The sequence below is a fragment of the Sphaeramia orbicularis genome, chromosome 1, assembly GCF_902148855.1.
Source record: "Sphaeramia orbicularis chromosome 1, fSphaOr1.1, whole genome shotgun sequence".
Classification (NCBI taxonomy): domain Eukaryota; kingdom Metazoa; phylum Chordata; class Actinopteri; order Kurtiformes; family Apogonidae; genus Sphaeramia; species Sphaeramia orbicularis.
Window position 1 is genome coordinate 6967869 of NC_043957.1, and position 23232 is coordinate 6991100.

Genomic DNA, 23232 nt, shown 5'->3' on the forward strand with positions numbered 1-23232 from the left:
TTATGGAAAAAAAAGAGAGAAATCAAGTCCAAACCCTCTCTGAGTCATTTTAGAGACAAATATAATAATTTAACCCAAAGTAACCAATGCACTGATATCTATCCCATAATATTAAACTCTATTCTGACATTAGTCCTTATTGTTTTGGATCCCAGACCCCTGTTAGAACAGAAACTCCTGGATTCAACGGGTCCACAGACTTTGGTCCATTTGTGTCTGAGTTAGACAGATATAATGTGTAGTTGTATGCTTATTTGTATTTGTGTGTGTATCTTTGTATTTGTGTGTGTGTGTGTGTCACTCACCAGGCAGCTGGGTCGTACTCGGCCCATATCCTTACATACTCGTCCAGGTGATGTGGCCCCAGGATCGAAGAGTCTCTGGTTAAGTACTCAAAGTTATCCATGATGACAGCCACGAACAGATTCAGCATCTGAGGACAAAAACAAACACTGGTGACTGTTTACCCCGATTTATAAGGTTATATAAGGTTATATATGGTTATATAAGGTTATATAAAGTTATTTAAAGGTTATATATCAGGTCATATAAAGTTATATAAGGTTATATAAGGGGGTGGAGCCAGGGTTATATTTAAGCCTTGTTTAACTGATACAGTTTGGATAATGTTACCTTCTTTATATTGAGTGAATGTGAAGATAAGATAAAATAATAATAATAAAAACACAAACGAGTGAAAAATGAAATACAAGAGAAAAGTAAGAAATTTGTTGAGCTAATGACTTTTGTCATCAGCTCAACAAATACAAAGCAAGAAAACCAATTAAAAATAGGACCAATGGCTGAATCTCACAGACATGTTCTATCACGAATCAATAATCAGTTGAATTTGTGAGACTGACAGGTTGTCAGAAGTGGGCGGGACTTTCACTGGAGGAGAACTCAACTAATTCAAAATACAGTCCATAAAAATTACTTCTATCAGTGATCATTTATCGTAGTTATAAACCACCAACATATGGACCATTAGAAGGAAAGGAACATTTTAAATTATTGAAAAATTCTTAAAAAAAAATTCAAAAATCTAAATTTCTCAAACCTGTGACATTGTCCCAAAGAAGATACATATAAAATCTAAATGAATCTGATCAGTATTTTCAGAGGAGAAAAATGTCAAAATGTAGACATTGGTGACATTGAGTTTGACCCTTCAAGGTCACTAAAGGTCAAAGGTCATGGACCCAAATGACAGTCCATATATGACTTCTATCAGTGATCAATAGTATCTATTATTATATCTGTATATTGTATTTATTATTGATATCTGGACCCACTTCCATGTTCTAAACCCTGTCACTCTGGTTCTGTTGTGAGCCCAGTCAGACTGTGGACGTGCAGAACCGTTACCCACTGCAGGCTTACACAATGAATTTAAGACACTTTGTGAAGGTTTTCTCACCAAAAAAGAGCAGAGGAAGATGAAGGACACGAAGTACGTGTATGCGAAGGTGCTGCCACACTCTGCGTCTGTGTTTCCAGAGATGGGGTCGCAGTCCTTACCGCCCAGACACGCCAACATGATCTCATGCCACGCCTCCCCTGTAGCGCTCCTGCATCAGACGTAAACACAAAGTCAACAGGCAGTTTGGTTTAGAATACAGGCAAACTGAGGGGCCACAGGAGGGTCTGGGTCACATGACCAAAACTGTCATCTTATGGATAAAACATGTTCATATGATTAAAATGCGTTCATATGGCTAAAATGTGTTCATATGGATAAAACATGCTCATATCAGTCAGTACTAGTAATTATCAGGATAAATGTAAAATACTTAATCAACACGGAAAGTTCATGTATGTAAATGTAAATGAAATACATCCTAAAGATAAAGAGAAACCATTGCATTAACTGGGTACATTTATATGTAGTTAACCCTTTAACCCCTGACGGATCTGTGGTGAACATTCTGAATGTAGGGTTTATTTTACATAGGCTGCATTTGAACAGTAGTATAAGAGGAATATTCAGTTACATTAAGCACAAGTACAGGAATATAAGAGGAATATTCAGTTACATTAACCACAAGTACAGGAATATAAGAGGAATATTCAGTTACATTAACCACAAGTACAGTTTAGTCCTTCAGTGGATCCTCATGTAATGACTTCAATACTGTACACTAACCCTGTAAAACTCGAAATCTATTCTGTTCTGTTCTATTCTTTTTAATTTAATTTAATTCTATTCTATTCTATTCTATTCTATTCTATTCTATTCTATTCTATGTTATTTAATTTAATTTAATTTAATTTAATTTTATTGTATTCTATTCTATTTAAAGGTGCGGGAGACTTTCGTGATAAATTTTTCATCAAATCTGTCAAACCTCAGTCATATCCTCAGTATCACATATCCGTAAGTCTGTCTGTCATTACGGTAAACAGTTTCTTAGTGCCATCCACCAGAAACGAACCATGTGTTTACAAACAGAGGCAGGATGTCACTCGGACATCTGAGGAATTTTTTGTCACCATGTGCATTGTGGGAAAGGGAGGTTTGTGCTGCCGCTGCAGGGAGGTTTGCACAGCAGCAGCGGCGGCAGTGGCAGCACCGGCGGCGGTGGTGGCGGTAGCAGTGGCGGCGGTAGCAGCAGCGGCAGCAGCAGTGGCAGCAGCGGCAGCGTGAACCTCCGTTTCCCACAATGCACGTCGTGACAAAAAATTCCTCAGATGCCCGAGTGACCTCCCGCCTCTGTTTGTAAACTCATGGTTTGTTTCTGGTGGATGGCACTAACAAACTGTTCACTGAAATGCAAGAGCTTCAGGTGAGTAATGACAGACAGACTCACAGATTCGTGATACTGAGGATATGACTGAGGTTTGACAGATCTGATGAAAAATTCGTCACGAAAGTCTCCCACACCTTGAACTTAATTCTCTTTTCTTCTATTTAATTTATTGCTCTTGAATATAAGTGTATGCTTGTGGACTAACTGACCTGAACAGCAGCATCAGGGCCATGATGAAGGTTCTGAAGTTATTGTGCTCGTTGATGGCTGACTCTCCTTCCTCATCCAGTTTCAAATTCCCAAACAACTACAAAAAAAAAAAAAAAAAAAAAAAAAAAAAAAAACAGCAGAAAAACAGAGAAGAAGACAGAAAAGACAGAAAAGAACCATGAGGAGATGAGACACGAAGAACCACAGCAGTTAAAGAGTCCTAGGACGTAGGTGTACCGCTCTCAGACAAGGACTGGGACAAGGGACTGTGGATGTTTGGGTCTTTAAGGGTTAAATAAATACATAAATGTGCATGTGTATTTTATTTTTCTTCCTTGTGTTTTTTGTTATTTCATTTTTTTCTTATTTTTCTTGTATTTTTCTCATTTTCTTCTCACTCTCGAAGAATTTGTTCATGTTTATGCCACATTTGAAGGTGTTTTGGTTAATTTTTTCCTAATTTTAAAATTGTTATTCCAATTTTTTTTTCCTCATTTTATACTATGAATAATTGAGCTAAAACTGTATTTTATACCAATTACTGACATGTATTGATAGGATTAATGGATCAACAGGTATTAAACAGTTTAGATCAGTAGATGGTTTAGGTTAAAGGTGGACTTTTGGGTCTTTAAGGGTTAAATAAATGCATAAATGTGCATGTACATGTCATGTTTCTTCTTCTACTACATGAACACTCACCTGCATGCCGATGATGGCGTAGATGAAGAAGAGCATGGCGATGAGCAGACATACATACGGCAGAGCCTAGAAGAACCAAAAAAGGACACAAAAGCGGACCTCCAGTATCTGCCAGTTTATTTTTGGGGGTTCGTTAGGTGCGTTTCTGTTCTGGACGTCATACCTTGAATGACTGGACGAAGGTCCACAGCAGGATGCGAATGGTTTCTCCCTGTCTGAGCAGTTTGATGAGTCGGGCTGCTCTGAACAGCCTCAGGAAGCTCAAATTGATGAAATTATTCTACAGCACAGAGGGAGAAGACCGTGAGTTTCACCGAACACAGAGCTCCACTCCCAAACAAAAAAAGAAGAAAAAAAAAAAAAAAACAGCAGAAGAAAGAGGAGAAAGACCCAAACCCAACAAAATAGAATTCAACTGCAAACGTAAGGCATTGAATAGAGATAAAGGTAAAAAAAAAAAAAAAAAAAAAAATATATATATATATATAAAACAAAATAAAATAAAATAAAACAAGAAATAAGAGGAAGAAAGAGAAGAAAAAACAGAAATAAGAAAAAAAAAACCAAATCATAATTCAGTCTAAAGGTCATCATCCAATCTGGTAGAGCAGATCGCTTTTTTTTTTTTTTTTTTTAATAGAACCAAATGCACTGATCTGGGGTCAGGCAGGCCACACATGATGGAGCACAGTGCACAGTGTCTGTCAACCACACACACACACACACACACACACACACACACATGCACACTGACGTCAGAACAGGATACTGCACTGAATGTCAGCAGGTGTTCCATAAAAGGGATTAAAACAGGGTGGAAAGGAAAAAGGCACTAAATATGGGCGGGTCTACTACCACAGAGCCAATCAAATGTTAGCATTTGTACTCAGGGGCACCGCTACCAACTGTGGGCCCCCCCATGAAAGCTAAACATTATGGGCCCATTCATAAAATTAAGTATCTTGTCGATCTATCAAAGTGTGTGTGGGGGGGTACATAACATCAGTTACGCCAGCGTGAAAACGAAACTGAAACGTAACATACTTTAAACGTCCGATTCCTGACTTCTATTCCTCTATCACACACTTAAACTCTTAAATAATGTCTTTTAAATGAACTTTAAAATCACATTTTATTGCTGATGATTTTTAATGTCTATTTTAATTGGAATGTTTTTATATTTGAACTTTCTCTCGTCTTAAAAGTAGTTTCATGCATCTCCTGTGATGCTTTTATGTCTGATGTAAAGCACTTTCAATTGTCCTGGACATGAAATCTGTTAAACAAATAAACTTGCCTTACCTATTATTTAGCGGATTTTAAACCACATTTTCACACCTTCTAACCTGTATCCACTGGAACCCCCCTCCACTGCTCTATAGCCCCCCACAAATCTTGGGCCCCATGAATTTGTCATGTTTAACCCCCCCACCCCACCTTTTTTTTTTTTTTCTTTTTTTTTTTCGGCACCCCAGTTTGTACTAGAGCCAATCACAGATCCTGTTCATGAACTCATTAACCTCTTGTTGCCTTAGTACTGTGGTCATATATGGAAGAAACCACTAATTAGTGATAGTATATAGTATAGAATAGGAATTATTGTTGTAAATACTCTATACGTTGTTTTATGATGTTCATTGTTCTGGAGGCTTGAGAAGGTGGGTGGAGCTACATGTTAGATCAATGCGTTAGTGTGTCATGTGACTTCAGTTCTGTGTCAGTTCAGTGGAACTCTGCTCTCTGAACACTGTCCCAGTGGCTGATTTAGATCAGTGTTGGATTTACCTACCCCCCCCACCCCATCCCCCCCATCCCTGTTTGAAAATCTTTAGGGGGAAAAAAAAAGCTACTTTGTCCAGGAATTGGACCCTAGTCTTCCACGTTGCAGTCCCAGGCTGATGTGCCCTTGAGCGCCCCATTGGCTCCCCGAGGCGCCCTCTGCTCCTAGTCTGCAGTGTGTGTGTGTGGTTCTGCAGGTTCCTGCAGGTTCTAGAAATGGGTTCAAAGCAGAGGTTGGATTTCAGTGTGTGGTAAAATGTACTGAATACTGACAGTAAAAAGGATGTGGACCTTCATCTGAATCATATGTTACTAAATGAGCTAAACATTCACTGTGTCTCAGTCTGACCTATTCGTTACAGGACTGCCTTGGTACTTTTTCAGGACGTACGTTCCCAGTCTAGACCATGATATAACGATGGCGCTGATTGGCTCTGTGGTAACAGACAAACCCGTATTTGGTGCCTCAGTACTGTGTCAGTAGACACTTCAAAAAATAAAAAATATAATCTCATATTAAAGTTTTAGATCTAGAAGAGTTCAAATAAAATGACAGGCGCTGTCGTTTAAAGAGGAACTAAGCAGGAGTTGGACCTTCATTAAACAGCTCCGTCGTCATAGTGGTGCTTAAAGCTGCGGATGACTTTTGTTACCAATTTTTCATCAAATCTTTAAATCCCAGTCACAGCTTAAGTATCATGAATCTGTTAGTCTTTCTGTGATTACGCACCTGAATCTGTGCCCTCATGGTGAACAGTTTAAGGCAGTGTACTCCACCATAAACAGTCCATTTGTTTACAGAGTCAGTAAGTCACTCTGGCATTTTCGGAAGTTCGTCATGACGTGCATTGTGGGAGGCGGAGCCAAGGTTATTATCGGTTATTAGAGGTTATTAAACTAGAATTGTAAAAACATTTTTGTTAACTGAAATAAATAAAAACTATAATTAAAAGAAAAAACGATAACTAAATGAAACTGTATTGTGTGTTTACAAAACTAACTAAAACAGATAAGAATTATGGATAAAATTCCCTTCGTTTTCATCTTTGTCAATGTCAGATTGATACGAAAGCGATTTATTTCGCTCTAGCAATTTTAGCTAGCGGCACCATACGACACTTGACGGTCCGTCACTTGTGGTTTCCAGTCGTCTTCTGGTCCCCACTCTACCTGGAAACATGGAGACTAAAGTTGGGAGAAAGCAGCAGAGTCCTGTCTGGGATTTATTTGAATACGATGGAGAAGAAGAGAAAAGATACGACAAAACTAAAATTAATACTAAAACTAAACTAAAGCTAAGCATGTACAAAAAAATTAAAACTAATAAAAACTAACAAACCTGCTCTAAAAACAATCTAAAACTAATTGAATTAGAGAAAAAAAAGTCCAAACTGAATAAAACTAAACTATAATGAAAAATCTAAAACTATTAGAACCTTGGGCGGAGCTCCATGCAGCTGGATTATGACTGCAGCGGAAACAAACACAGAAACGGCTTCATTGACTGTTTCTGCTGCGGCTGTGTGGAACTCCACTACCCACAATGCACTTTGTGACGAACTTCCAAAACTGCCCTAGTGACCTACCAGCTCTGTTCGAAAACAAAAAACCAAAACGGTTGATTGTTGCCTAGTTCCTCTTTAAATGATGATAATTAAAGTCACAGACACAGAAGAGTTCAGTGTTTCCAGTGTCACACAGAGGAATAAGCGTCTGAAGTTGTCGGTGAGGCGTGTTGTGGTTGACAGGCAAGGCATTAGAGGAGCATGAGGGGGAAGGGCAGGGGGAGGGGCTTAGGGGCAAGGGGAGGGGCTTAGCAGGCAGCCTCACTGCAGGCATGGGCGGTGCATAACAGCATCCTTTCTGAGGACAGAGGTGGTCTACATGCAGACCAGTAGGGACCAGGGTGGGGGGGGCAGGTCACATGTCCACTGTTCATTCACCTCCTTTGAACAGTGTCCTTTTAATCACATGACATGTCAGCTGATCAGTTACAACCAATGGGATATAAGAGGGAGGGGGAGCGTTGGCAGGAAAATATTACAAATGACAGGATTATATTCTCATGTGTACTGTCGGACTTCCTGCAATTCCACTCAAAAATACGGATTTAGACTCGATAGTTTTTATTACTATTTTTATTTTATATTGTTTGTTTTTATCTATCGTTATTGTACACTTTTTCTTGCACTTTATTCTGTTGCTGCCTTGACCATTAAATTTCCCTAATGTGGGGTCAATAAAGTCTAATGTAATGTAATCTAATGTAATGTAATCCAATCTAATCTAATGTAAAATAAAGTAATGTAATCTAATCTAATGTAAAGTAATGTAAGATAATGTAACCTAGTGTAATGTAATGTAACCCAATCTAATGTAATCTAATGTAATCTAACCTAATCTAATGTAATCTAATCCAATCCAATCCAATCCAATCTAATCTAATCTAATGTAATGCAATCCAATCTAATGTAATGTAATGTAATCTAACCCTCTGTAATGTAATGCAAGGCCAATTTAACCTAATGTAATCTAATCTAACCCACTGAAATGTAGTTGTCTAACCTACTGTAATGTAATGTAATCTAACCTAATGTAATCTAATCTAATCCAACGTAATGTAATGTAATTTTACCTACTGTAATCTAATCCAATCTAATCTAATCTAATCTAATGTAATCCAATGCAATGTAATCTAATGTAATCCAATCTAATATAATATAATCCAATGTAATGTAATCTAATGCAATGTAATGTAATCTAATCTAATGTAATCAAATGTAATGTGATGTAATGTAATCTAATCTAAAGTGACACATTATTCTATAAGCAGCAACTGAAAAGTTATTACCTTTACGATTAATTTAATTAAACAAATGCAATCACTGAAATTTACATTTTCTATTTATTCATTTATTTTTGTGTTGTTTGAAAATGGGAAAAATGCAGAGGATGAGTTTATCATGAATCTATGAACAGTACAATAACTGACAGCTTTTTGTTTTGTTTGTGTGTTTGTTAACACTCTAGCAGAAAAACTATTGGTTGAATTCAGACCAAATTGAGTTTATAGATTACCAGTGACCCAGAATAAATCTGATTACATTTTGGGAACAGTAGGTCAAAGTTCAATTTTTATATACATTTTTAAAATCTTTTTTTTTCCCCCCATTTACTAATAATGGGGGAAATTTGTCTACAATTCAATTCAAATGTCTATAAAAATATACATTTTGTTTCAATTTACTTCAAACTTGGCACATATACTACTAACTGTAACTAATTCCTCATTTTCAGTAATGTTATGTGCATGTGTAAATGTAACTAATTCCTCATTTTCAGTAATGTTATGTGCATGTGTAAATGTAACTAATTCCTCATTTTCAGTAATGTTATGTGCATGTGTAAATGTAACTAATTCCTCATTTTCAGTAATGTTATGTGCATGTGTAAATGTAACTAATTCCTCATTTTCAGTAATGTTATGTGCATGTGCAAATGTAACTAATTCCTCATTTTCAGTAATGTTATGTGCATGTGTAAATGTAACTAATTCCTCATTTTCAGTAATGTTATGTGCATGTGCAAATGTAACTAATTCCTCATTTTGAGTAATGTTATGGGCATGTGTAAATGGAACTAATTCCTCATTTTCAGTAATGTTATGTGCATGTGTAAATGGAACTAATTCCTCATTTTCAGTAATGTTATGTGCATGTGTAAATGTAACTAATTCCTCATTTTCAGTAATGTTATGTGCATGTGTAAATGGAACTAATTCCTCATTTTCAGTAATGTTATGTGCATGTGTAAATGTAACTAATTCCTCATTTTCAGTAATGTTATGTGCATGTGCAAATGTAACTAATTCCTCATTTTGAGTAATGTTATGGGCATGTGTAAATGGAACTAATTCCTCATTTTCAGTAATGTTATGTGCATGTGTAAATGTAACTAATTCCTCATTTTCAGTAATGTTATGGGCATGTGTAAATGGAACTAATTCCTCATTTTCAGTAATGTTATGTGCATGTGTAAATGGAACTAATTCCTCATTTTCAGTAATGTTATGTGCATGTGTAAGTGTAACTAATTACTTCCTTCTGTTTGTTTATATGACATTTTATAGAATCTAAAGGTGTTCATCCAGGAAGCGCATGCACTGGGACGGCGTACTGGGGTAAGACTGGTCATGGGGCGGGTGGGGGTGGGGGTGGGGGTTGGAGGATACATGACCAATGAGGATGCAGCAGAAAGCTTTGAGATATAAATTACAAACCAACCAGATTCTACATGTGCGAAGATGTAGAGAGATGAATGGGGGAGGAGTTTGGTTTGGTTTAGTTTTTTTGGTCAATTGTAGAACATTGTAAGAGGTAAAGACATATTTTTGTGGAGGAGGGTGGGAAGGAGGGGGGGGGGGGGTTGGTTGTGTGTTTTATTGTTGTTGGTTCAGGGACATGGGGCGAAACACACACCATCACCACCATCATCATCATCATCATCATCATCACCATCATCATCATCACAGCACCACCACCACATGTCATGGCGCAGCACGGATGGAGAACACGATGAAGGATTTCATAGTGCATTTTGATTGGATGGATTTTATCAGAGGAGGAGGGAGTGGGAGGGGCGAGGGCGCCAACAAAGTAGAGAGGGTTAAAGAAAGCATGTAAAGAGATAGAAGAAGAGGAAGAGCCAATCATTATGAGGGTCAGAGAAACACAACAGTCATCAAACAACAACAGCAGCAGCAGCAGCAGCAGAGAAAACCGACCACCGCAGAACAGGACGATCAGCCGCTCTCTGGTACCAGCTCTACAAATGACTATTTATGGTCATTTCCACTGACATTATAGATGGGTCCAATCCTATGCCTCAGTGAGGTCCAGAAGGATGTTGGGTTTTATAAGAAAATACAGAGATTCAGAGAGAGTTTAGAGACATGTTGAAGGTGGAAATAGAGCTTTTATTTCTATATTAAAATGGGTATTTTACTGTTTTATTTCTGGGTATTTTACTCTTTTATTTCTGGATATTTTTCTCTTTTATTTCTATATTCACATAGGTATTTTACTCTTATTTCTGGGTAATTTACTCTTATTTCTGGGTATTTTACTCGTTCATTTCTGGGTATTTTACTCTTTTATTTCTATATTGAAATGGGTATTTTACTCTTATTTCTACATTCACGTGGGTATTTTACTCTCATTTCTGGGTATTTTACTCTTTTATTTCTGGGTATTTTACTCTTTTATTTCTGGGTATTTTACTCTTTTAGTTCTGGGTATTTTACTCTTATTTCTGGGTATTTTTCTCTTTTTTTTCTGGGTATTTTACTCTTTTATTTCTGGGTATTTTACTCTTTTATTTATGGGTATTTTACCCTTTTATTTATGGGTATTTTACTCTTATTTCTATATTCACGTGGGTATTTTACTCTCATTTCTGGGTATTTTACTCTTTTATTTCTGGGTATTTTACTCTTTTATTTCTGGGTATTTTACCCTTTTATTTATGGGTATTTTACTCTTATTTCTATATTGAAATTGGTATTTTACTCCTTTATTTCTGTATTCACATGGGTATTTTATTCTCTTATTACTGAGTACTTTATTCTTTTATTTCTATAGTCACATGAGTGTTTTACTTTTTTATTTCTGGGTATTTTACTCTTTTTTCTGGGTATTTTACTCTTTTATTTCTGGGTATTTTACTCCTTTATTTCTATATTCACATAGTTTATTTAGTTTAAGTATATTTAATTTGAAATATTTGGAAACTTGAAAAATACCTTTTTTCTTTTCTGTTAATTCTCAGAGGCCAATTATGTAATCTGTACTCCCTTACATTTACAAAAAAACATCAAATATAGGGTTAAAAAAACCAACAGTGGCCATTTTACAACACAATGAGTACAATTAAGTCCAATATTCGATGACATTCCTACTGTTTTAATTCAGGGTTTTTTCGTACATAATTCTGACTTTAAATGTAACGTCTTCATCTTCTATAATCCTAGTATATGTTGAACTTGTCCACACTTCTACTCTCAGATGATTCCAGGTAAATGAAGTGACGTTAGCGTCTCCTGAACACGCTGCAGGGGCTTGTCCTGAACTCAATAATGCCCACATCATTTGGATAGATAATCAATGAGGTGTCTGACATGATTAGTTGAATGTTGAATGTTAATTAACACCTGTTCCACTGATGGACTCGTACATTTAACACCTCCAACATGTCTACAGGGAACCTCCACGCACTGGAAAACACTGATCTGAAGTCATTAGCTCCCATACTGTTGGTGGAGTGAAGCCGCTGAGGGTTTAGCACGGACAGTAGAACAGGTTCAAGTCTAAACTGGTGCTACAGTAGAACAGGTTCAAGTCCAAACTGGTGCTACAGTAGAACAGGTTCAAGTCTAAACTGGTGCTACAGTAGAACAGGTTCAAGTCCAAACTGGTGCTACAGTAGAACAGGTTCAAGTCCAAACTGGTGCTACAGTAGAACAGGTTCAAGTCCAAACTGGTGCTACAGTAGAACAGGTTCAAGTCCAAACTGGTGTTTAGTGTAAAGAAAATAAACAGACGGGAGCTGGTGGACAGAGAGGGGCTGAACTCCACTGTTTACAGATGATAAATTTACAATTAGAATTAGCTAATGAAAGTAGAAATATAGACAAAATAAATACACATAAACACAATCACAATTAACAGCAAGAAACAGGATTATGGACAAATAAACAGAATATTAAAGGTGCATTTAGAGAGAGAGAGAGAGAGAGAGAGAGAGAGAGAGAGAGAGAGAGAGAGAGAGAGAGAGAGAGAGAGAGAGAGAGAGAGAGAGAGAGAGAGAGAGAGAGGAGAGAGAGAGAGAGAGAGAGAGAGAGAGAGAGAGAGAGAGAGAGAGAGAGAGAGAGAGAGAGAGAGAGAGAGAGAGTTCATGTTATTTAAAGGTTTTTTGGTTCATTTTTTCTGAAATTTTCAAGTATTTTGTGAATTTTTTTTCTAATTTTACAATTTTTGTACATTTAATATCAGTGGTTTCCAACCGTTTTTGGCTCGTGACTCCATTTTAACATCACAAATTTCTGGTGACCCCAGACATTCAAAACAGAGCCTTTTTTTTTTTTGTTAAAATTAATTTGTTTTTGATAATTTAATAGTAATGTAATACTATGTTGCAAATAAACATTAATTTTAGAGGACATTTAGTCTATATAATGTATATTATTGTAGACGGAGGCAGTAAATCCAGGTGTAGATTACTGTACAAAGGATGAATTTTATTTTCCTTGGTCAGGATTTGTACAGTCAGTCCAGCTGTGATTTACAAGGAGGACAATTAATACTGAACAAACAAGAACTCAAACTATGTATTATGAAAGAGCTGCAGCATCTGAAACTGACCACAATGAACATTTGACACATAAACAGAACCACAGTGCTGCAGTTTCACAACCACAGTTTGTCATGTCTTTTATGGATTGTGATTGTCTCTGTCAACTCACCATATATTTTTTTAATTAATAATTTATTTTTTTTTTTTTTTTTTTTTTTTATCAATTACTAGAAATTTCAGGTGACCCCATTTGAATTCCAGGCGACCCCATGTAGGGTCCCAACCCCAAGGTTGAAAAACAGTTTCATACTGTGAATATTTGAGCTAAAACTGTATTTTACACTAATTATTGACATGTATTGATACGATCAGTGGATCAACAGGTATTAAACAGTTTAGTTCAGTAGATGGTTTTGGTTAAAGGTGGACGTTTGGGTCTTTAAGGGTTAAATAAATACATAAATGTGCATGGACAAGTTATTTTTCTTCCTTGTGTTTTTTATATTCATTTTTTCTTATTTTTTGTTGTATTTTTCACATTTTCCTCTCACTTTAGAAGAATTTGTTTGTTATTTGAAGATTTTTTGGTTCATTTCTTCCAAATTTTTCAAGTGTTTTGCTAATTTTTTTTCTAATTTTACAAGTTTTGTACATTTTATCCTATGAATAATTAAGATTAAACTTTATTTTACACCAATTATTGACATGTATTGATAGGATTAGTGGATCAATAGGCATTAAACAGTTTAGATCAGTAGATGGTTTAGGTTAAAGGTGGATGTTTGGATCTTTATGGGTTAAAATCTGAAAAAAAAAAGAAATCTAAAAATGCCATCTTTTCAAGAGACATGACACTAGTTCTGTGGTCAGACGGATATAAAAACTATGTCAGATTACCTCTGGATATTTCTGTTAATGATTCAAAACTATTGGTGGTTCTTTTTGATTCATCAAACTGATGTCATGAGGTAAAGAGTTTGACTTGTCGAGAAACCAAAGCGGAGCACTTACCCCTAACTCTGTCACTAAAATGTCCGTGATGCTACCGAGGACAGACACAAAGTCAAAGATGTTCCAGGCGTCTCTGAAGAAATTCTGGAAAGGAGGAAAGACAGAAAAAACAGGCAGATGTTAGCCACCGGTGGAGGGCGGAGGAAGGAACACGCCCCTGGCCAATAGCAGTGTGGTTACCGTGGAGACGAGGCTGTACTGTAAAGGAGGCTGTGGGTGTGACTGGTGTTGAACATGGTACGTTTGTGGGTTTATCAGGGACAGAAGAGTGTGGTCTAGATCTGTCTACGAAAATAACCAGAGTCATAAATGAATAATAGGATGAAACTGGAAAGAATATAGACCGGGTCAGGCCGGGGGGGGGGGGGGGGGGGGGGTGGAGAGAGAGAGAGGGAGAGAGGTGGAGAGAGAGAGAAGGAGAGAGGGAGAGAGAAAGAGGGAGAGAAGCGGGGAGGGAGAGAGAGGGAGAGAGAGAGGGAGGGGGACAAAGAGAGAGAGAAAGAAGGAGGGAGGGAGAGAGAAAGGTGTGTGTGTGTTTGTGTTAGCGCGTGTCTTTGTGTTAGTGTGTGTTTGTGTACGTGTATATGTGTGTTAGTGTGTGTTTAATGTTAGTGTTTGTTAGTGTGTGTCTGTGTATGTGTGTGTGTGTATGTGTGTTAGTGTGTGTTTGTGTGATGCTGTTAGTATGTGTGTGTGTTTGTGTGTTAGTGTGTTGCTGTGTTAGTGTATATGTGTGTTTGTGTTTTTGTGTGTGTGTTTGTGTGTTAGTGTGTATTTGTCTTTGTGCGTGTGTGTTAGTGTGTTTGTGTGTTTAGTGTTAGTTTGTGTGTTTAGTGTTAGTGTGTGTGTATGTTTGTGTGTTTGTCTTGGTGCATGTGTGTGTTTAGTGTTAGTTTGTGTGTTTAGTGTTAGTGTGTGTGTATGTTTGTGTGTTTGTCTTTGTGCGTGTGTTTAGTGTTAGTTTGTGTGTTTGTATGTTAGTGTGTGTATGTTTGTGTGTTTGTATGTTAGTGTGTGTGTATGTTTGTGTGTTTATATGTTAGTGTGTGTGTATGTTTGTGTGTTTGTCTTAGTGTGTGTGTGTTCTCTGTACTTACCAGAGGGCCAAAAGCGATAATCTTGAGGACTGATTCCATGAAGAAGAAGGTTGTAAACACAATGTTGAGGTACTTGAGGACGTCATCATATGTTGTTGATGCACCGTCAAACTATGAACAAACACCAACACAAGAACAGAATGAGTGTGTGTTGAACCCAGAAACACCCAAAGCTGCTTTAGTGTCAGCTCCCAAAGGAATTTATTCTATTTAAACTTTCCTAAGTGATTTATCACCATTTATTCTAATAATATCCTCTGTATTTTGTGTTTTTTCAGTGTAACTCACGTATTTTCTTATATTTAATTGTATGTGCTTGTGTTCCTTTTCTTCAGTGGTTTTGTTTTATTGTGTGTTTTAGGGTCTAAACAGGTGGAAGAACACGCTGATATGATGTAAAAGTATGAAATGACCCATATGTTCAGCTGTCCAGTGGTGGGGTTTCCTGTTTTCTATTGTGGAGCTTCAGGTGGAGAATTGGACGTGTACCTTCATCATGAGGACGATGGTGTTGAGCGCAATCAGAGCCATGATGCTGTACTCGAAGGGCGGAGAAACCACGAACTGCCACATCCGATACTGGAAGCTCAGTTTGTTTTTGGGCATGTGGCGAGTCAGAGGCTTGGCGTTGATGGCGAAGTCTATACAGGCTCTCTGCAGCACAGAGGACACCAGGGTTAAAGACACCGTTCCCTTTGAACCGGACACATGTTCTGAGACAGGGGAGGGCGAACGTACGGCCCAAGGCGGGCCAAAAGCAGACCGCCAAAGGGCCCAGATTTGGCCCGAAATGAATTTGAAAAGTGAAAAAAATTACTCTGAACATGTCAACAGTTCAGGTTCCACATCCAGACCAAAGTAAAGGAGAGGAATAACATAATAACAGATGAAGAAATAATGGGTTTTATTTTATCACCTTATCATAACTTTTAACTGTGATTATTAAACTATGTATATGTATATACACTAGGGATGGGAAGACTATCCGATACGCCGACACGCATGTGCACGATCCCAGTACACCAGTAGAGAAGCTGCAAGTGAATGAAAAGTTTGGAATGATATCGAGATACATGGGTTATTGAATGTTTGTATCGATAAAATTCAATCCGTTCAATACAATATATTTTCACTGTCATTTAAAAGTGTTACTATTTATTTGGGTGAACTTTTTCTTTCCTTCAGACCCATGCCGTGGATTCGCAGATGTGTACACTGTACACTGACAGTCTGAGCTCCGTGGATGAATACTGTAACGTCTGTATGTGAATGTGACAGACACAGAAGGAGGTGAACACATGTGGTTTATGAACGTGTACTTTTACTAGATCAGCTGTATTGAATACTGCAGTACATACCACAGATACTTCCTTTAACAGTGTCATACAGATCCAGCGGTACATCCCAGAATACCTTGCTCAAGTGTCTCTTAAAGTGACAGAACCTTTTTCTGTTTTACCTTCATGACAAGCACATTTCATTACAAATTGATTTGATGAGGGAGCAAGAAGTTGAGTGTTAGAAACAAACAGAGACACGACTTTGGAAACAAAGTCCGAACTTTTTCACCTGACTGAATGGGAAGCACGTGTTCTGAAACTGAACTAAAGACACTTTGTAAAAAGTCATGGTCTTGTATTGCATCACAAGGTGCCACACATGTATCTATAACATATCAGATCAGAGATGCTGTATCGAGATGCGTATCGTATCGGCCTTACAGCTAAGATTCCCAACCCTAATACACACACACGTGTGTGTATATATATATATATATATATATATATATATAAAATCTGCCCAAAGGATCAATAAAGTTCAATCTAATCTAATCTGATCTAATCTAATCTAATCTAATGTGGTCTAATCTAATCTAATCTAATCTGGTCTAATCTTGTCTAATCTAATCCGATCTAGTCTAGTTTAATCTAATCTAATCTGATCTAATCTAGTCTAGTCTAATATGATGTGGTCTAGTCAAATCTAGTCTTGTTTTGTGTCATCTAATCTAATCTAATCTAAATAATGAGAATTTATATTTACATCTTGGTTTCATGTGGAATAAAGTAAAATTACATAACGATTGATTATTATTATATTATTATTATCATACATTGTAAATATTCCCATTTACAAAATATCCTTTCACAATAAAATGTCAATAACTTGAACAAACGTGAACAACCTGAACTGTCTTCATATAAATCAGTGTAATTGGACCAATATTCTGTCTGTTATTAAATGATTGTTGTGCATGTGATTCACATTTCCATAATGTAATTGTGCTTTTTCCACATTAAAACAAAGAGACATAAAAGTGGATTGTGTTGTTCTTCTACTGGTCTGACCCATTTGGGCTGAATGTGGAAGCTGAACTCAGATGTTCTCCGACACCGTGATTGTCCTCACCTCGTTCTTTTCTAAGCTGTAATCCTCCATCATTTTATCCCCCTGTTCCTGGAAGGTGATGATGATGAGAGCCACAAAGATATTTACGAAGAAGAAGGGGAAGACAACGAAGTACACCACGTAAAAGATGGACATTTCCATCCTGTAACCTGGGCTCGGGCCCTGATTCTCATAGGTGGAGTCCACTGAGTGCTTTAACACCCTGAGAAAAAAGGAAAAACAAAACAACAGGAAAACACTCAGAAACTATACAGGATTCACAGACACTTTGGTCATATAAGGAAGTAAGGTCTGTTTTTTTTTTTTTCAGTAACATGTCGTTATCCTCACATCATAATGACCTAACTTATCCTCAAATGGACCACAGTCTGTGGACCCGTCGAATCCAGGTGTTTCTGTTCTAACAGGGGTCTGGGATCCAAAACAATAAGGACTAATGTCAGAACAGAGTTTTATATTATGGGATAGATATCAGTGCATTGGTTAGTTTGAATTAAATTCTTATCTTTGTTTCCAAAATGACTCAAAGATGGTTTGGACTGAATTTATATCAACATTTATTATTATTATTTTATCCCTGACTCTGATTTTAAATGTTCTACCTCCAAATTTCTAGAATGTTTTTTGTGGTGTTTCATGATCACCCAAAAACCTCCTGAAAAATCACCAAAAAAACCTCTCCAAAACACCTAAAAATTATCTAAAACCTCAAAAAAACAAACAAACAAAAAAACCCCACAGAAAAACCCCAAATCACCTAAAAAACACACACAACAAAAAAAACCCAAATCACCTAAAAACCTCCTAAAAACAACAAAAACACCTAAAAACCTCTTTAAAAAAACACAAACTCCAAATCACCAAAAAATTACTCAAAAACCTCCTAACCCCCCCCCCCAAAAAAAACAACTAAAAATCACCTCAAAACCACTCAAATTTTCATTTTTTATCCCTGACTCTGATTTTCAATGTTCTCCCTCTAAATGTCTCTAATATTTTTCCTGCTCTGACTGTAAATAATATTTTCCATCTACTTTCATCACATCTGACTGAGGAAGAAAAATCTACCATTGAACTACAGTGAAATATTGATATTTCTAAACTACATGGACATAAATATTGGGACCCATCATGTCTCCAGCTGAACTTAGAAACATCAATATTAATAATCAAAAGGATATTTTTCCTATAATATAAAACTCTACTCTGACATTAGTCCTTATTGTTTTGGATCCCAGAGCCCTGTTAGAACAGAAACACCTGGACTCAATGGGTCCACAGACTGTGATTTAGATAGTGGATGTGTTTGACAGTTATAATATGAGGATAATGATATGAAACACTAGTATTTGAAAGGCCTGCTCCAGTGTCCACCAGTGTGTTCATGGTAAATGTAGTTGCGTCACTCACTGCGGCCACCCCTCTCCAGTGGAGACCGTGAAGAGGGTGAGCAGGGCCCAAGCCACGTTGTCGTAGTGGAAATCGTACTTCTTCCACTCCCGCTTCTGAGCTTTAACCTCATCCCTATCGTACACCAAGTACTCGCCCCTGTAGGAACAAAAACACACAGGTGTTAAAGTACAGGAGAACAGAGCATGTGCAGAAACACACAGGTGTTAAAGTACAGGAGAACAGAGCATGTGCAGAAACACACAGGTGTTAAAGTACAGGAGAACAGAGCATGTGCAGAAACATGACCATAAATACAAGGCATCGGAGAATTTCACCTTCAGGACATTTATACGTTTATAAACTCAGGGGTGTAAGTAAATATCAGTATCACAATATATCACGATATTTCCTTTCACAATACTGTATTGATGTTAAAACGTACTGTATCGATATTTTTAGATATTTATTCAAATGCAGACAAGTTCTTTTATTTCTATATTCACATGGGTATTTTACTCTTTTATTTCTATATTCACATGGGTATTTTACTCTTTTATTTCTATATTCACGTGGGTATTTTACTCTTTTATTTCTATATTCACGTGGGTATTTTACTCTTTTATTTCTATATTCACGTGGGTATTTTACTCTTTTATTTCTATATTCACATGGGTATTTTAATCTTATTTCTATATTCACATGGGTATTTTACTCTTTTATTTCTATATTCACATGGGTATTTTACTCTTTTATTTCTATATTCACATGGGTATTTTAATCTTATTTCTATATTCACATGGGTATTTTACTCTTTTATTTCTATATTCTCATGGGTATTTTACTCTTTTATTTCTATATTCACGTGGGTATTTTACTCTTTTATTTCTATATTCACGTGGGTATTTTATTCTTTTATTACTATATTCACATGGGTATTTTAATCTTATTTCTATATTCACATGTTTATTTTACTATTTTATTTCTATATTCACATGGGTATTTAGTTCTGTTGTTTGTTTACTACAAAAGTACTATTGTGATACTGCAGGTCATAAGTGTAGCTTTTTTAAAATTAATAACACTGTTTTGTTAAATAATGGATAATTCAAGCATCCTAAAAGCACTTTTTACTTTCTGAAAGAGACAAAGGTTTGTTAGGTTTTTTTTTTTTTTTTTATTGGGAATGGTCAAAAATAATGTTCTGATGTTGGATGATTCAGGGACTGAACACTATGTATTCTTTTCGCAATAGAATATGAACATTTAAGCAGGATCTTAAACTGTAATGTCTGGAAAACATTATTATTTATTTGTGTGTTTTTTTGTACCGGTAAAGCCGCATGTTAAAACTTTATTTATCCCAATGCTGCACTATAAGTTTTTCCAGGAAATAATCTTCTAAAAAAAGACACAAAACAAAAAAATATCACCTTGTTAACAGTGTCATGATATATCGCGATATATCGTATTGTGATCCTAGTATTGTGATTTGTATTGTATTGCTAGATTCTTGCCGATACACACCCCTGTATATACTGACAGATTAGGATTAGAGACTACCTCCAGCTCTGGACATGTTTATAGTCTGTACATATTGACAACATACACTCACTGTAAATAAAGAAACATATATTTTAATAAACTGGACCTCCGTACACTTCTACCCATTTATTTATATTTATTTTATACTGTACTTAAACCCATTGTCATGTTTGTTTCTAGTCCAACGTTTTTTTATATTTGGTCTGTGTTTAATTTAAATGTGTTCGTGTTTATGTTGAAATTGTACGACGTGAAAAACCGAAGCAGAATTCCTTGTATGTGTTCACACACTTGGACAAATAAAGCTGATTCTGAGTCTGTTTTGGAAATGCAATTGAATTTTTAATGACAAAAACTACCGCCAAACCCCTCAAGGTGGCAGCATCTGCACAATAAATGCTGAGTCTACGAGGAACCAACAGATGGAGTGAGTACATGATGTCCATGAACAGACACAACAGAGAATTACATGTAGGTAAAGACACAAATATAGAAATAAATGTATAAATATGTTTTTTTGGTCTGTATTTATACCAGGGCTCTCAAATTCATGTTCTTTCAGGTTCCACATTCAGCCTGATTTGATCTGCAGTGGACCGTACTGTTAAAATAATAACAGAATAACCTATAAATAATGACAACTGCAAAATTTTGTCTTTGTTTTAGTGCAAAAAACCCCCATTAAATTATGAAAATACTTATTTTTATAAACTATCCAAACAAAAAGATGTAAATAAACTGAAAAAAAAAAGAAATTTCTAAAGAAAAAAAAAGTGCAATTTAACAATATTCTGTCTCAACTTCTCATTAGTCCATGTGCATTCTGGATCAGATCTACAAAGACACTAAACACTGAGGAACAGGAAGAAAAGAGTTCAAATTGGGCTGAATTTTCTTTAGACATTTCAGGTTGTTCATATTTGTTCAGGTTATTCACATTTTATTGTTACAGGACAGTTTGGAAATGTAAATATTTTCATAATTTGATGTTATTTTTTGAGACAAAAATTTGAAGTTGTCATTATTTATCGGCATAATGTCTGATTTTTTTTTCACATCAAACCGAGAAGAAAATCTGCAGTCATTCTTTTTTGTCAGTTATTCTGCTGTTATTATTTGACTGTAGATCATATTGGTCTATATGTGGAACCTGAATTAAAATGAGTTCCACAGCCTTGACTGTGGAATTTTTACGCTTTGTAAATTCATCCCAGGGGCCGGATTGGAACCTTATGTGGGGATGCATTTGGCCCCCAGGACGCATGTTTGACACCCCTGGTTTATACATTCATGTGCTGTGACAGGGATTACTGTCAAACTAAATGTCACTGTAAAAATCATGTGAAATGACAATACAGAATCTATCTACTGTCTGTTTATTTATTTCAAATATAACATTAAAACCAAACAACAAAAAGATTTATATAAACTTTCAAAAAGGAGCGGAGTGAAGTTTGACCTAGAACCTCCTGCCCCCTTACACCATCCTTCTACTGACCCTAAATACCTACAGTATCTCAGATCCGGGCTCAGTATATCTGTTGGTAATTGGATTTTCTTTTCAGAAACAAAAGAAAAACTAGTGGGTAATTGATTAATTGGTTAATTGAACACATGAGTCTAAATATGATTTGCGAGATGTTTGTAAATTTGTTGTACAAAAAGCTAGAAAAGAGATTAAAAAAGGATGATGTATATGTGTTGTTGGAGTTAAACTATGGAATGAGTCCAGCATGGATTTAAGAATGTGGAGCTCATTTTTGATATTTAAAAAATGGTATGTAGGGTAATTTTCGAAGGATACAATTGTTAAGATCTTATAAGTAATAAGTAAATAATTAATTTTTGACTCTACATTAAATTACCATTAATTTGACTGGTCATGTTTTCTATTTTTCTGGTTTAGTTTCACTGTTTTATGTTTTTGCTTGTTTGGTTGGTTGCATGCATTGTTGTTTTTGTTTTTTTCTTTTTCCTATATTGAATGCTGGGTAGCTGAATTTGTTCTTTAGGACAGGTATTAATAGAAGCATTCTGCTTCTGCCTGGGCCTTTTCAGTCACTAACCTGTTGGTAATGTTTGGAGTGTTGACACTGGTTGGATTATGTGAGGACTGAATAAATAATTTCATCATCATCATCATTTTTGACATTCCACCGCTGTTCATTCGTAGCAGGAGTATCACTTCATCAGAGTTTATTTTGACTACTTTTAAATAGTTTGTTCATGTCAACCTTAACATCAGTTTGTGACTGACCTCCAGTTTTTTGCCTGTGGAAATATGAGGAAGTACAAAGGAAAAATTACTGAGCATTTTTTCCAGAGTCAAGTATTTTCCTCAAAAAGAGTAAATTTTTTAATTAATTTTATTATTATTTTATTAAGTTTTTATTAATATCTGGCATTAATATCTGGTAGGATAAGTTGTAAATGGGTATTATCATATTAGTGTATATAAGTAAAAGGATGTGTGATATTGTTACACTGTTTTTATTATTATTATTATTACTATTATTATTATTATTATTATTATTACCTCCGCCAAGGAGGTTATGTTTTTGTCGGCGTTGGTTTGTCTGTCTGTCCGTGTACAAGATAACTCAAAAAGTTATGGATGGATTTGGATGAAATTTTCAGGAAAAGTTGATACTGGCACAAGGAACAAATAATTAAATTTTGGTGGTGATCGGGGGGGGGTGTGATCTGCCTTGGCAGAGGTCTGCGCTCTCTGAGTGCTTTTCTAGTTATTATTATTATATTGATATTCATGCAAAATAATAATTGCTATATAGTGATCATAAGGAATAGAAATTGGGGTAAGGGTATATAGGTTTTTACTTCTTCCTACTCCTTTTCGAGCTTGTATAATTTCATTTCCTTTATATTAATATTATTATTTTTAAAATGTATGTACTATTACTAACATTATTTATTATTTATTTTGTTGTTTGTTGGCTTATCAATCATTCATGTACCAGTACTTATATTCT

General features: G+C 36.0%; 1 protein-coding gene across 1 annotated transcript in view; it reads right to left on the reverse strand.

Annotated features, from left to right (window-relative positions):
- The window catches only part of cacna1ab (calcium channel, voltage-dependent, P/Q type, alpha 1A subunit, b), a 331651-nt gene that overhangs the window by 72406 nt on the left and 236013 nt on the right, over positions 1 to 23232 (reverse strand). The window contains 10 exon segments of the mRNA XM_030154455.1: positions 306 to 433; positions 1421 to 1571; positions 2960 to 3057; positions 3663 to 3728; positions 3826 to 3942; positions 13803 to 13886; positions 14900 to 15010; positions 15389 to 15553; positions 17309 to 17510; positions 18719 to 18856. Of these exon segments, the coding sequence (XP_030010315.1) occupies positions 306 to 433; positions 1421 to 1571; positions 2960 to 3057; positions 3663 to 3728; positions 3826 to 3942; positions 13803 to 13886; positions 14900 to 15010; positions 15389 to 15553; positions 17309 to 17510; positions 18719 to 18856 (1260 nt within the window).